General features: G+C 40.6%; 1 protein-coding gene across 1 annotated transcript in view; it reads right to left on the minus strand.

Moving 5' to 3' along the window:
* Positions 1-16,160, minus strand: part of prpf3 (PRP3 pre-mRNA processing factor 3 homolog (yeast)) — a 40,964-nt gene that overhangs the window by 10,263 nt on the left and 14,541 nt on the right. Inside the window, exons 6-7 of the mRNA XM_081389357.1 lie at positions 1,336-1,598; positions 56-174 (exon numbers count right to left, since the gene is read on the minus strand). Coding sequence (XP_081245483.1) covers positions 56-174; positions 1,336-1,598 — 382 coding nt within the window. The remainder of the gene's footprint in view (positions 1-55; positions 175-1,335; positions 1,599-16,160) is intronic.

Below are 16,160 nucleotides of genomic sequence, written 5' to 3' on the forward strand. Positions count from 1 at the left end.
TATTTCAAAACAACAAAATGTGCGAGATTCATATTTCTGTAGCAGTGTGTGGTACCTTTTAGAGTGGGCATACGATGTGTGAGCTCAACTTCTTTCCCACTGGCATCAACAGTTCGTCCGAGCTCATCCAAAATGAGGGGAGTTGGCTTTGTAATCTCACGAGGCTCCACTTTACTATAAGCAAATATGAGAAAACTTTTAAGTGAATAAATTCCTCCTTAACATGAAAACACATTGCAATTTAAAGGGGTCATATAATGCCATTTTTGTACAAGCTAATATGATTCTTTAGGGTCTAAATTAAAAGTTTGTAATATACTTTAATTAAAAATTCTCATTAGTATTGTAAGAAAACACTAATTTTACCTGGTCAAAAACAGCTCTGTTTTCAGCACGCCGTTTCAGTGCATGTGTCTTTAAATGATAATGAGCTTTGCTCACCCCGCCCCTCTGTTTTGTGCGTACACCGTTTCTAACACAATAACCACGTGTTGTTCATTATAAACGTGGGATTATGAATTATATTGAGAATGTCGTACATAGAAAACATGCCATAATGTACCCTGAGTGTAAACCTTAGATGCATTCATCGTGAAGCCTGCAGCAAGGTTTGCAAATTTCGCAAAGATTAATATAAATACTAATATAAAGGTTAATAAAACATTACACTCACATCTTCTGGAGGTTCAGCAGGAACACGTTGGTACCGATCCGTTTTTTCTCGTTTGTAAAGCTGTCTGGTGTGAAATGATTCGCGCAAACATGAAAGCACAGACGATCGTGGGGAATCCCCGTGAGGGAATCCCCACGTCAATCCTTTGGGCATATCGCTTCAAAAACAAAACTCAGCCACTGCATCTTCAACGGCTCGGATTTAGGAACATCCAAATGACTGCTGTGTTCCTTATTACATCTAAGAACTGAACACCACAATCGCTTAGACGCCATTCTGCTCCAGCATAACAACAATGGCGGACTACTATGACGACAGCTGTCAGAGCTCGCTCAGGGCGGGTCTTGTGTTGAAACACGGCTGTCAATCACAATCGCGGGAGGGGCGTTGGATATTATGACGTCACAATATCGAACGGCTTGATTTCAGAGAGGGTCAAACATATAAGGAGATTAAAACAAAACCACTGGATGGATTTTTATCATGATAGGATGGTTGTGTACAGGCACTGCCAACAGACATTCCAGTGCAATCAACTTGTAAAAGTGCATGTACCATTATATGACCCCTTTAATAAAAATGTTTCTAGGATACATGATGCCTGTTCCCAATATTCTTTATTATGTACAAAAAATACATTTCAACATGTTTACAACACTCACGGTGGTGCAATGCCCATGGCGTGCAGGTTGGCCAGGGCTACCAGGTTATGTGGCCCTGTGTTGCCCAAAGCACCCAGAATCCCTGGTTTCATGGCCAGTGTGGATTGGATCTTGGCCTGCAGCTCAGCTGCCTTCCGGGCTTTCTCTATAGCGTCATTCATGAAGTTAGCAGCCTGAGAGGGAGCGATGGACTGGGTGGCACCCCCCGCTGGGAGGTTGGAACGTGTAGCACTAGGGTCCGTCTGAGATTGAACCATTCTGGGCTATAGGAGAAAGAACAAATTTTAGCTTAGATGACAAAGAATGACAGACAATTAGGGACGGGACAAAACAATAACATAAGAGATAACAACATTGCTACTCTGTACCAGTAATAACATGACATTTATTATAAACATTGGAGCTTAGGGCTACACTTGATTGTTTTTATTATTGATTAATGTCAATTGTCTTCAATAAATTGATTAACAGGATGGAAAAAAAAACAATAGTTATTAATTATTATGACCGCCGCTAGCGTAGCTAGCGAAAGCGGTCATATAGGGATTGTCAAAGTTTTTTTTTTTTTTTTTTTGTCAATCTACTGAATTTTCCGTCAACGATACCAGGGACACCGAAACACCGGGGAACATGAAATTTGGTGAGCATGTAGCCCCACTAGACTTTTACGGAAAAATTTTGTTTGGTCCCCGGGGGTCCCCCCCCCACGCTGGGCCCCCCCAAACCCCAAAAATGCAGTTTTTCCTAAATAACTACTTGAACCTTGGAACCGAGGATGACGAAATGATGGTATGTTGGTCTTAAGGGCCCACATCAACCTAGCCCATAATCACTCATTTGTGATTTGCGCCCCTCCCATAAAAAATGAAAATGCAATATTATTCTGCTTTAATCGCCCCTATCTTCAGTGGAGATGTTCAGAACTGCACCATATTTCATGTGTATGATTAACTTGACATCCTCTGGGGGTATGCTAAGATTCGTAGAATTTCATCCATGGGGGAGTATATAATAAATTCATTTATGGTGCACATTTAGTGACTGTACACTCATCGGCCTGTAGATGGTGCTGTTGAGCGAAGGGTTGCTGGTTTAGGATGATACTGTCACACACACACATGCAGGAATACAAACAAACGCAAGCATGCACACACACTGACATCCACACGCACAGACACACACCCATACACACACATACAAATCCACATGCACAGACACACACACACAAACACACATGCGCGCACACACAAACAGACATGCACATACTACTACTTTTTTTAGGTATATACATAAACACGCAATACAGCCAAATTGCTCCACGTCATTTATTTTTGTGGAAAGCCAGTGCAGGCCTGAGCGGCGGTCATATTTTGTACCGCCATGCGGTACATCTAGTTAAAAATGTATAATTGCTGATTGCTTATTTTTAAGTTAAAATCACTCAAATTAAACAAAAGGAACACACACTCATTGGAACATAGTAATTATATTTATACCCCTTCACAAAAAGTCATTAACACTTTATAAGTATACAGTAATTAGGTACTTCTAAATCATTTGCAAACTATTGGTAAATTCATATTTTATAAATTGTGGTCTTTACATTGTTAATATATTAATAGGCTACATACAAATAGTAAGTTCATTGATTGTGTCAGTTTTTCACTGTTTTTTTGTTGTAATAAAGTTCAGCACTAGTTTACTTGGAGTGTTTTGTTTGTTTTCATTCAGTATCCATTTTGAAAACAGTTATTGTCCAGTGCGGTCCAACCTGGTTAACGTTATCGGTAAAATCCACTATCGGTTGACCTCTAATCTAGGGCGTTTTAAAAGAGTGGATCTTGTTAAAAGTTATATAATTATGGTGGCTAAGCTGGAGCATTCTTGAGCCTCAACCCGGTGAGTGAACGGGACTATGAATGCGACTTTACGAAACTAATGATAAGCATAAACAAGATGGCGACATTTATCGGATCGGTGAATCCGATATTACAAAAACGATACCCGATTATGGAAAAATGCTTAAATATTAGACATAAAAGAATAACAGAGTGCACACCACATCTATAACGATAACGGCACAGAAAAACAGTCCTTATTTAATAGCAATTTTGTATTTTCAATGACCTAATCTAAAGTGAGGAGTATTTACTCCTAATAAACATTACCAGCTCCTTTACTACTGGTTTAAAATACTGTACATCACTTGTATGGTTAAACATTTGTTAATGCACCATTATCTAACTTGAAATATGAGCTACTTAAACAATAATAATTTAATAATTAAAGTGACGATGAATGAAGAACTCTCTATTTGTATATAGCCTATTGATGTATTAAAGCCACACTAGGTAATTTTTCACCACTAGAGGCTGTTTATTCAAAACAAAGGCGAGGCTTGATGACGGCGCCTTGATTTCGTGGAATCATGGAAGTTGTTGTCTTCACCTCTACAGCCGGTAGAGAATATGACGGCACTCAGGCAGAAATCAAATTCATGGATGACCAGTAATGTATTAAAGATTTATTAACTTTACGAAAGCCGTTGGAGCGAAATGAGGCCGCTGGAGCAATTGCAATTGAAAAGCAATTGAAAAGCATGACGCTCGGCTTGGGAGCAATGGAGCTTTTATTACACCGCAGACGCTTCAGCTTCTTCCAGTCATGCGTATCTGGGCTAACGCAGCGCCGTTTTATCATATTAGATACATTTGAGAGTGTTGAAAGTTGTTATAATCAGGGATTAAAGTGAAAAAAATTCTTCTGACTGAAATTTTTTTTTTAGGCCAAGTCATATTCCTTTAACTTTTTAAATAGTCGAGACCAATAGCGTTTTAAGGGGAGACGTTTTAAACCGCTTTAATATTGCCAGTAGGCGTATTTTAAAAGCTATATTTTAATCTATGAAAACCAGGCATTGAACATACTAATATAATTAATAATTTGCATATATATATATATATATATATATATATATATATATATATATATATATATGCAAATTATAACACGTTTACACAAAATTTGTTAACACACAAGTAAGTTACTTTTCCCCTTTACTTAACATAAATTGTAAGAATATGACTAATAGTAAAGACTAGTACTAATAAATACAGTGCTTTGCATAAGTTTAGACACCCATGCTAAAGTTGACTAAAAAGAGGAATAAAAAATCATCTTTTGGAAATTGAACTTAAAGGTATAGCGGAGGATCTTTCCGAATTTTAGATAAGTCCCACCCTCTCCACTTTTTGAAAAGTTTGATTGATTCACCAGAATGATTGACAATTAGGAGGACCAATAGTATAGGGTATCCACCCGGAAGTAAAAAGATCCTCTGCTATACCTTTAATGCCTTAATTTAAAAAATTAGGAAAAATCCAACCTTTAAGGACACCAATTTTCTTTGTGAATGAATAATGTATCGTAAATAAATAAATGTTCTTCCTTAAAATACAGGGTGCATAAGTTTGGACACCCCTATGTTAAATTCCCATAGAGGCAGGCAGATTTTTATTTTTAAGTATTTTTTTTATTATTTTTTTTTAGGATACTATGAATCCTGATAAAGTTCCCTTGGCCTTTGGAATTAAAATAGCCCCACATCATCACATAGCATTCACCATACCTAGAGATACTTTCCATAAGATCATCTCTCAATGCAAATCAAACTAGCTATTAGGCTAACTGAAATACAACCATGCCAATCTCTAGGTATGGTGAAGGCTATGTGATGATGTGGGGCTATTTTAATTCCAAAGGCCAAGGGAACTTTATCAGGATGCATAGTATCCTGGATCCATGAAGTAACTGGCCTTTAAAAATAAAAATCTGCCTGCCTTTATGGGAATTTAACATAGGGGTGTCCAAACTTATGCACCCTGTATTTTAAGGAAGAACATTTATTTATTTACGATACATTATTTATTCACAAAGAAAATTGGTGTCCTTTAAGGTTGGATTTTTCCTAATTTTTCAAATTAAGGCATTAAGTTCAGTTTCCAAAAGATGATTTTTTATTCCTCTTTTTAGTATGGGTGTCTAAACTTATGCATAGCACTGTAAACATTAGGCCTGGGCTAAAGCTATTAAATAGCAGTCCCAAACTAGTTTTTGTTAATACAATGTTGGTATGAGCCACTAAAGTCATTTAAAAATATAAAAAATAACACAAAGAAAAATAGTGGCATTTTGGGGTTATATGGAAACGACAGTTACCGTGAATACACAATATTAACAATAACTGTTAATGAAACATGGAAACTGGTGAATAGAATGAGAATCATACCTGCATTACTTTTATTTCGTGTAATTTACAACGTAACGGCGTTGCATGCTCGTAGTTTCTTTTGCACTTGATCAGTGAAGCAATACAGCGCGCGCCGCTGAATTTGCGCGTGCAATTGAGTGTGCGCTACGAGAACAGGATAACGACTGACAGGACAAGAAAGTCCGTTTTTCTGAGGTGAAAAACTTTATTTCAGCGTACACTTATGTCACTGCCTGCCTGGTAGTTCCTATTGTGCTGGGTTTTCTGAAGTAGTCATGATTCGCCTCTCATAACATAACATGCTCTAAACACGCACGCAGTGTGGAAAAGGAGGAGCGGAGGCGCGGGGAGCAAGGATCACAGCGCAAATTTGAACTATATCGATGTGATATGGTCTAATTCCATATCGCATTTAAAAAATATATCGATATATTTTTTATATCTATATCGCCCAGCCCTACCTGCATTATAAGTGTGTCACTGAAATATAGTTCTACCTCAGCGCTCAGCTGTAGCCTGACATGCACTTTCCGTGAGCGGTAATTGAAAACCCGGAGTGGACTATGAGCGGAGTGATTACAGAGTGCTTAGAGTGGAGAGAGGAACATGCTTTTGCTCCACTCCAGGCTTTGATCACATCCCCCTCAGCAGGGTGAATACACCTCGTCTTTCCTTAATTTAAGACCTATTCAAACTAAAATTAAGATATTTATTACACTATTTGAGAAATTAAAGCCTATTTACGGCCTTAAAATTATGAAAAGTGAATTTAAGACTGGACTTCCACAGACTGGAACCCGCAATGACGGAAATCCGTCATGGACTTGCTGCAATTAACGGAAATCCGTCGTAGCGACGGAGAACTTTAATCCCTGTATAATGCTACTCAGTGCGTTCGCTTGGCGGCTACTATATGAGACACTTGTTGCACACTGCAGTCGATATTAGGTATGGTAAAACATTAGCCTAGAAATCTAGACGCACCCTAGCGGCAGCAAAATGTATTTCGCAGCCAGGGTAGTCTAGACACTCTCAATAAACCTTCTAGCTACAAAAACCCAAATTGGGTCAGGCCAATCACGTCGTGTATAGAGTAGGCGGGGCGGGCTTAACATATGACGACAGAGTTGCGACGGTTAACTGGCTGCCACTTGAAAACAAAGAATGGCGGCTGCTGATGGAGAACAACGGTCTTTCGAATCGGCTTTGGCCGCGACTCTGGAGGACTTGGAGTTAAGTTTTTCTTTGAGAAAAGAGCAAAGAACGGCACTTAAGTCATTCTTAAAAAAAGGAAGATGTGTTCGTCGTTTTGCCGGCCAGATATGGCAAAAGTTGAATCTATCAACTAGCTCCGCTGTAGGGAAAACGCTCTGGTTGGTTGAAGCGCTGTCCTATTGCGTGCAGAGGGAATTTGAAAGACAGCTGTTTATCCCGCCCCTCGGATTGAGCCGTGACTATGGTGAGTTTCCAGACCTAACATCTTGATGTAGGTCTGGCTTGCCAGGCTAGTAAAACATGGTACTCACGGTAAATCAAGAAAACGAGATTTAAACAAAAAGACTAACTGTGTTGAGCTCTATAACAATGATCAGGTTTCTGTCAAAGAATGTATACTAGGGTTGGGTACCGAAACCGACGTCTTCCGACGTAAACGGTAGTACCGAGACCGAATAAGAATGAAACTTTCGGTGCCTGACTTTTTTTTACCGCCCCCTATAAAATATCTCACGGCACGAATGTTCCAATAATAAAACATCTCCAGTTAACCAGCAGAGCATTCATTTCGTTCGTTTGTTAAATAAGAGACGATCTAGCGCTGAAATGTGTTTTTTAAATCAAGTGATCAAAGTGCCCGTTGCCGCTGCGATCAGTGGCGCGGATACAGTGTTTTCTTTTGTGGCTCGCGCACACCGTCTTCACTCGGACGCGCGCTTCAATCCGTTGCGGAGACTCTCTATTTGTTCCGGTGAAATCACGAAATATAATGCACACAAACGTGTCCCTGCTTGATATACAACCACTGATGAGCATAATCGGTAAAAAAAAAAAAAAAAAAACTGTACGCATGCAGATTAGAACCCAAAACCTCTGACACGCTTGACGAAAGTTCAAGTTCAGCTGCCAGTGTCGTGGTGGACATGGTAAGTCTAGTATTTTAATGCCAACTGCAAATCTTGCATATCAAGTATGAAGTATATCAAGTATATTTATTTGAGGCTATACTGTGTGTGTTAAATATTTCTGCTCAATGTGATATTTCTCTGTTTTAAAGTAAAAGTCATAATATGAGAAGACAATTTTTATCTTAAAGGAGAACTCGGCAACTCTAGCGAAATCTAGTCACTTCGCTGATTTTCCCTTTTGTTGTCGCATGTTTTCCCCACGAGCTCCCCCTACAGCTGTGGGGGGGCGTATATTTCACAACACGGTCGTAAAAAACTCACCTGCGGCGGCCTCCTCCCCCTCTCTACCGCTGCTCATGTGCGTTTGTTTTGATCGGAGCAAGCCAACTGTATCGTGTGGAGCTATGTCTACCGGATTGGGTAATCTGGTAGTACATCATACATGCGTGTGTGTTTATGTTAAATTGCCGTAAAGTAATTCGTGTTTCGCGCTCGTTCTCATTCTCATTCTCGCTTCTCACGAGACTTCAAATTTCTATCTTGCCGGGACGGTAGTCCCCAAGTTGCAAGGTTGGTTTTCCGCCTGGGAACGCTGGGGGGAGCGGGGAAAGTCACCAATATCACCAGAACAGGTTGTTTAACCATCCAAATGATTTCTAGACAGTTTTATTAAGTTAAAAAAGTTACCAAGTTCTCCTTTAACTTAAGTGTTTTAGGCTACATCAGTAGCCTATTAAACAGCGCAATTTTTTATTTAATCAGAAACTTTTACATCTTTAAAGATTTAAGTTAATATTGTGCCCAGTTTGGACACACACACACACGCACACACACGCACACACACACGTATTCTTTTTTTGATAAAGTGTGTGTGGTTTCGTTTTCTTAATAGTCCAGTTGGGTAGTGCACATATTAAATGATACCGTTACCGAGGTGATAAAAGCACCAAATTTTACATGAAGCTTCTTTAGGACCTCCTAAATGATTTCAGCCTAGGAGCCCAGCTGAAATATTGAAATTTAGTGTCAAATCACTTAAAAAACAATATTCATGAAAAACGTTTTGTTTTTGTTTTTTTCTCTCAAGTAAAGCTTTCAGGGTAATGGCCTTTTAAGACCACTGAATAAGCTTCCTTTTGTAAATTTGTGCTCAGGCCACTAAATCTTCCAAATTATAAGTGTAAAACAGAGTGCCAAGACACCTTATAAAAAAAAACCTCAAAAAGCCCTGTATAATATAGGCGGAATTATTAAAAAAGGCAGCAAAAATGCTTAAATGTTAAGAGATCTCGGTTTTCTCTTTTATTTTTCAATTAAACTAGGTCATTCATATAGCTGTCTACTGAGTTCATAGTTTGGTCATTAGTTTTATGTTAGGCTGCATCACATCACATTAAATCCAATTTGTGTGTTACAGTACATATCTAGATGTACTTTCAGTTATTTTGGTTGCCTATTGCAGACGTGTTGCAGGTCAGAATTTGTTCGTTCTTTTATGCTTAATATCCAACAAAGGAATACACTTGGAATACACTTGGCGACCTCTCAGAGTGCTCTGGTTGGACGACAGCACTCACTGAAGCAGAAGTAGCATCTTCTGGAAAGGCTGACTCATTTCTGAAAGCAGCACACCTAACTAGGCATGGTGCGAGTCATGGAGACCAAGTCACTCTACTGTCACTTCACAATAGCAGCAGGAAGCTTTTAGGCTTATTGCTGGCCCCAAAGATGAAAATACCTTTATCACTTGGAGAAATGACATGCTGAAGAAGAGTCCAACTTTCATGTATTGGGATCTAATACTAAGATATGAAACCCTCATTCTCATTTTTGTCAGAGCTCACAGAGAGAAGAACTTCCTTCTATATGTAGAAGTTTTAGAATAACTCATCCCACTATTTTTTGCCTTGGACCATACAAACTATGCAATATGGGTGTCTGTCCACATTAAGGATCTGAAACGCAAGTATCAAGCGCAAAACGCAAGTAACTTTGTGGGCGGGTCTTGGGCGCTGTTGCTATTATACCGGCGGGATAAATGACTCTTGCGCCCGACGCAAATCTAAAAGGGGTTGGTCTGAAGTAGCTTCATTATTCATAGGTGTGGTTTGGGCGTAACGTGAAATAAACCAATCAGAGCGTCATCTCACATTCCCTTTAAGAGCAGGCGCGCTTGTTCCATGGCGGATTGCTATTATAACGGCGGATTTGCCAGGCGCGCGCCAGGAGCGGTTCACAGCCGAGGAGACCGGCGTTCTCGTCAGGGACGTTGGGGATGGAGAAACACACCCAAATTAACTTCGGTTAAACAGGCGTATGATAATTTGGGTAAATGTGTAAGCTAGATGTATGCTTTTATAATAAACTGTCTATCTATCTATCTATCTATCTATCTATCTATCTATTGTAATAATGTATGATTTGCAAAAATGAAAACTGCTGCGTCTGTGTGTATATGAGATAATCAAAGTGTATGCGCGTTGTGCACACGCTACATTGATTAAGGCCAAGCATGCGCCCTTAAAATAGCATATGAATAACATGCGCAACGCGCCACTGACTTTAAACTGTTTTTTTTGGTCAGTGGCGCAATTGTTTTCTAAACCTGTAAAATAGCATGAGGGAACGTTTGCGCCGGAACACGCCTCCTCTTTGCGCTGAACCGCCCCGGGGAGTGCAAGTGTATTTCTTAGATAACCGACGTGCGTCTGTGGAGGGAAAAGTCCGCTTTGCGCGGGTGCAAAATAGGAATGATACATGCGTCGGTGTACAAAGTCAATTGCGCTGGGTGCAAGATAGGGCCCGAAGTCTTTGCCCAGCACCATCAAGGAGGAGTTTGAAAAACATTCACACTGGGTTCTCTCAAAGACATACAACAAGTTCTCTGCAATACCTTTCGACCAAGCTCATGAACAAGAGAATAAGATTGTGAAAGGTTGCAGTGGTGCAGTTGGTCTCACTGAAAACCCAAATGCTTTCAGACGATGGATGATCTCTGGACCAGAGTAAGGAAGATTACTGAAAGAATTTGAAGAGGACTTTCTTCCTGAAAATGACATAGGGGCTGTTTACACCTGGCCACTTCATGCGTTTTCTCAGATCGGATAGCTATCCGATCGTGAAAAGACCAGGTGTAAATGCCCTCCGAAACGCATTCGAGACGGATTTGAATCCGATCGCTCAAACCACTTAAGGAGGTGGTCTGGGCCGCATTCCAGACGAAACTGGACAAGTGTAAATGCATCTGGTTGTTGAAACCACATATGTAAATTGTACTCCTCCCAAAAATGCTAAAATATAAACGTGTGAGAGCGTGTTATATGCTATATGTAATGTTATAGCCAGATATGACGAGGCTACTGGAACACGCATCACCGCAGATGAGAAGCTGAGCATCTATTCATTAAGCCAACGTGCAAACTATCGCAAATCAAAGTGAAAGTAATGCCGAGTTCAGACTGCATGATTTTAGCCCCGATTTTGGCTCGCCGACAGGTTTTGAGAAATCGCCGACAAATGCCCGAAATCACAGGCAAATCGGTGCTCGTTCACGCGAGTGACAATCACGCAGTGTGAATGAGCAAAGACGCGATCTGAGAGAATCACCGACGAGTCGCCGACGCCTGTGAGATATTTGGCATGCTAAATATCTGGACCTGTCGGCGATTCAAAATCCTGCTGTGTGAAAGTGTTCTGACTGAAAACTACATCGGCGATGACCGACAGCCAATGAGAGAGCCAGATACAGAGCAGCGGGGAGTTCGGGGAGGAGTTATAGGCCACAATATCAGTATTTTAATAGATATATTTACAATTATATCAAACAGAAACAAAGCACAAACATTTGCTTGACCAGCAGCAACAGCAACACATTGCAACATTATTTATTTACCCCAAACTCTCTTTGCAGAACACACAGTCCTTGCTCCCCTTGTCTTCCCAGCCATTTCCTCACGCATAATGTTTTTCTTTTTCTCCTTTTCGCTGCAAATCAGTGCACAGACAATTTGGATCGCAAGCTTCTTGCAGGCTATCATTTTTAATAACAATTTCAGTCTCGCGCGAGAGCTGCGGTCTTAAGCACGCGGGATTTTGCGTTATTTCCTTATCACTTCTCACGTGTGTTTGGTTGCGAAACGTAGTTTGCGGGCCAGACAGGAGTTGTCGGCGATTCTTCCTCCTGAAAGTCATGCAGTGTGAAACCTCCTGTCGCCGATGCATCGTGCAGTGTGAACACACCAGCAACTTAATCTTACCCTGCATAGTCATGCAGTGTGAATAGAACAGTGACCCGACTCTTTTGAAAATCGTGCAGTCTGAACTCGGCATAAGTCGCAGGCGCTTAATACACAATCATCATCATTAAAAGTAGAGAAATGAAATGATCTTACCAGGGCTGTTGCCGCTCTCTCTTATTGCGGTCTTTGATTTAAAAATTTTTAGCTGATGATCAATAAAATGCAGCTCATATCTGTTGCTTTCGTGACGGGCACTCCATTAAATCTGCATATAGCGCGGGAATTGAAGATCGGATTTAAATCCGTTTCGCAAAAACACATTTATGTAACCAGGTGTAAATGGAATCGTTTTGATAAATCAGATAGCTATCCGATCTGAGAAAACGCATTAAGCGGCCAGGTGTAAACAGGCTCATAGATAATCCAAAGAACTTCCAGCATCATGAACAGTGTCTTTCCACACAGAAGACATTTCAAAGACATGTAGCCAACCTGTCTGAAACAATTAAAAGAATGGGCAACCCTTTCTTGGATGATTTTAAAGATATAGTCACTCTTGATAGCCATAACTGTGCAGATGAATCTGTAGCTAAAACAGAGTTCATCTTAGAAGAGAGAATATCCTTTCTGGGCACAGACAGTCTATGATAGCACAGCTATCACCACAGCGCAGACTGGACATTCAGCGCATGACGGAATCCTTCCGCTGCGGCACTATAGTCCCGCTCAGACAGTTTCAGAGAATGCTGGGTCTCATGGCCTCAGCGTCATCTGTACTCCAGTTGGGCCTGCTTCGCATGCGCCCACTGCAGTTTTAGCTAAAAGCGCGAGTACCGCGCCGAGCATGGACTTCCGGTCTGTTCCACCTCAAGGTCGATCAGAAATGCGTCTCGGCTCTGAAACCTTGGAGGGTATGCGTCTGCGCATGCGTCGCGTCTGAACGCGTCGTTGTCTTTGGAGCTCCATCGATTGATTTATAACTCTTGATTTCTCTTTAAACTCACTTACAACGAACATTTTCTACTTTTCCTCACCTCATAGTTACAACGCGGACTGTTGAGCAGACGCGTCTCAAGCCTAGTGATCCAACGCTGGATACTCTTATAGGTTACGTCCGTGGATCACGGCTGAACGCGTCTTCTCCGCATTCATTTACAAACAAACATCTTTTTTTTCGCCTATCGTGCGTCTACTCTACACCCGTACCACTAAAAAGACGGATTATATCCAAGACTTAAGCCATAAATTAGTATTAATATTGATAGCATCACTGGTAGCGTCGTTGCTAACTTAACGTACTGTCCATCTGTTAAAATGGCAAATATATCAGATGTAAGTAGCCTACCTTTTGGTGCAGGTGAGGACACATTTGAGCTGCACGCTGTGCAGTCTGAGCTGGAAGCTGTTGAGAAACAGATCCACGACCTTTTAGTGAGACAAGCCGAGCTGATAGACCGGCGTTTGGCTCTTGAAACATCACGCGCCGATGCACACAAATCAGAGATTAACGTTATTAACCCGCTGACTCCGACCTCGTCTACTCCGTGCGTTTCTCAACATCGGTCCCGAGCGTCGAGGTCGAGGTCGCGATCAGCCATGGTCTCGTTCACTCCGGCTCCAACATGCCACCACGAAGCCTGGATAGTTCCGCAGCGGAAGTCGCGAGTCAGGTCTAGACCAAGAAAACTCTCTCCGACCCTCCCGGTTTTCGAGATATCCACACAAAACCGCTTCTCCCCTCTTCGCGAAACAGAACGCGATGCTGTGATCATCGGCGATTCCATCGTTCGACACGTACACCCTACGTTAAATAAAAGTAAGGTGCATAGTCACTGCTTTCCTGGTGCTCGTGTCTCTGAAATCGCCGCTCGCGTTCCCGAGATTCTGAACGAGCGCGTCGGAACTGTTGTCCTGCACGCAGGGGTGAACGACATCAGGCTGCGCCAGACGGAAGTTCTGAAAAAAGACTTCAGGAATCTGATCGATACGGTACGCAGCACATCGCCTGATATAACGATCATTGTGTCAGGACCGCTTCCCATGTACCGACTAGGTCATGAAAAGTTTAGTAGATTATTCGCGCTAAATGAATGGTTAATGTCATGGTGCACTGAGCAGAAACTGCTCTTTGTAAATAATTGGAATCTGTTTTGGGAGCGTCCTAGGCTTTACCGTGCTGATGGCTTACACCCAAGCAGATTCGGATCGGATCTTCTGTCAGATAACATCTCCAAAACGTTAAATACCTTTTGACTAGTAACCAAAAGTCCAAATCATAGTCTCTGCTGCACCAATTTAACTGATATAAATAGTGTTGAACATTGCATAAAATCTGTGTCTATTCCTCGTTTAGTGAGATCAAATAATAAATCTACTGCAGGATCTAGAAAAAATCTAATTGTTATTAAAACAGAAAATGTTGCTATTAGTAATCAAAAACAATTTCTAAAGCTAGGTCTTCTAAACATTAGATCACTCACACCTAAGGCAGTTATTGTAAATGAAATAGTCACAGATAATAGCTTCGATGTACTTTGCCTTACTGAAACCTGGCTTAAACCAAATGATTATTTCGGTCTAAATGAGTCTACTCCATCAGGATACTCCTATAAGCACGAACCCCGTCTGATTGGTCGTGGCGGCGGTGTTGCAACAATCTATAGAGATATTCTCAATGTTACTCAGAAAACGGGCTATAAGTTTATTTCGTTTGAAGTACTTGTACTAAATGTTACGCTCTTAGATGTTAGAAAAACATCCCTATTATCTCTAGCCTTGGCTACCGTATATAGACCGCCTGGGCCTTACGCTGATTTCCTAAAAGAGTTTGCAGATTTTCTCTCAGACCTATTAGTTAATTTCGATAAAGCATTAATTGTTGGAGACTTTAATATCCACGTAAATAATTCAAATGATGCGCTAGGGGCTGCGTTTACAGATTTATTAAATTCCTTTGGGATTAAGCAAAACGTTACCGGACCAACTCATCGTTTTAATCATACACTTGATTTAATTATATCACATGGAACCGATCCAACCGATATAGATATCATTCCACAAAGTGAAGATGTCACTGACCATTACATGGTAACTTGCATATTACATACCCCTGTAATATATCATGCTGCGCCGCGTTATCGATTAGGCAGAACAATCCTTCCATCCACCATAGATCATTTTTCAAATAGCTTATCTGATTTGTCTCAGCTGCTCAGTGAACCCAAACAAACAGATGAACTTGAGGAATTAACTAGCACTATGAGCACCATTCTCTCTGGTACGTTGGATATGGTTGCACCCATTAGACTAAAAAAGGTCAGAGAGAAAAGTAAAGCACCATGGTACAACAATACTACGCATGTTCTAAAGAGAGAAACCCGTAATTTAGAGCGTAAATGGAAAAAAACTAACTTAGAGGTCTTTAGAATCGCATGGAAAGACAGTATGTCACGTTATAAAAAGGCCCTAAAAGAGGCCAGGGTTGAGCATCTCCGCAATCTAATAGAAAACAACCATAACAATCCTAGGTTCTTATTTAACACCGTGTCTAGACTAACAAATAAACATATGTCTCCTGAACAAAATATTCTGTTACAGTTTAGTAGTAATGATTTCATGAAGTTCTTCACTGAGAAAATAGAAAACATCAGAACCACAATTGTAAACGTTCAATCCTCAATCACGCCTTATAATTCGGCCTCAATTATCACCCCGCAAGAACAATTACAGTGCTTTACAACTATAGAACAAAAAGAGTTAAATAAACTTATCATTTCATCTAAAACAACAACATGTTTATTAGATCCTATACCAACTAAACTATTGAAGGAAGTGTTGCCTGTGGTGGAGGAGCCTCTCCTCAATGTTGTTAACTCATCTTTATCATTAGGTTATGTTCCAAGAACATTTAAACTGGCAGTTATAAAACCTCTCATTAAGAAACCACAATTAGATCCACATAATCTAGCAAATTATAGACCCATTTCAAATCTACCTTTTATGTCTAAAATACTAGAAAAAGTTGTGTCCTCTCAACTGGGCTCTTTCTTGCAAGAAAATGACATCTATGAAAAGTTTCAGTCTGGGTTCAGGCCGCATCATAGCACTGAAACTGTGCTCGTTAAAATCACAAATGATTTACTTTTAGCTTCTGACCAAGGCTGTATTTCAATACTAGTTTTACTTGATCTTAGT

The sequence above is a fragment of the Scardinius erythrophthalmus genome (assembly GCF_964197995.2).
Source record: "Scardinius erythrophthalmus genome assembly, chromosome: 16".
Taxonomy (NCBI): Eukaryota; Metazoa; Chordata; class Actinopteri; order Cypriniformes; family Leuciscidae; genus Scardinius; species Scardinius erythrophthalmus.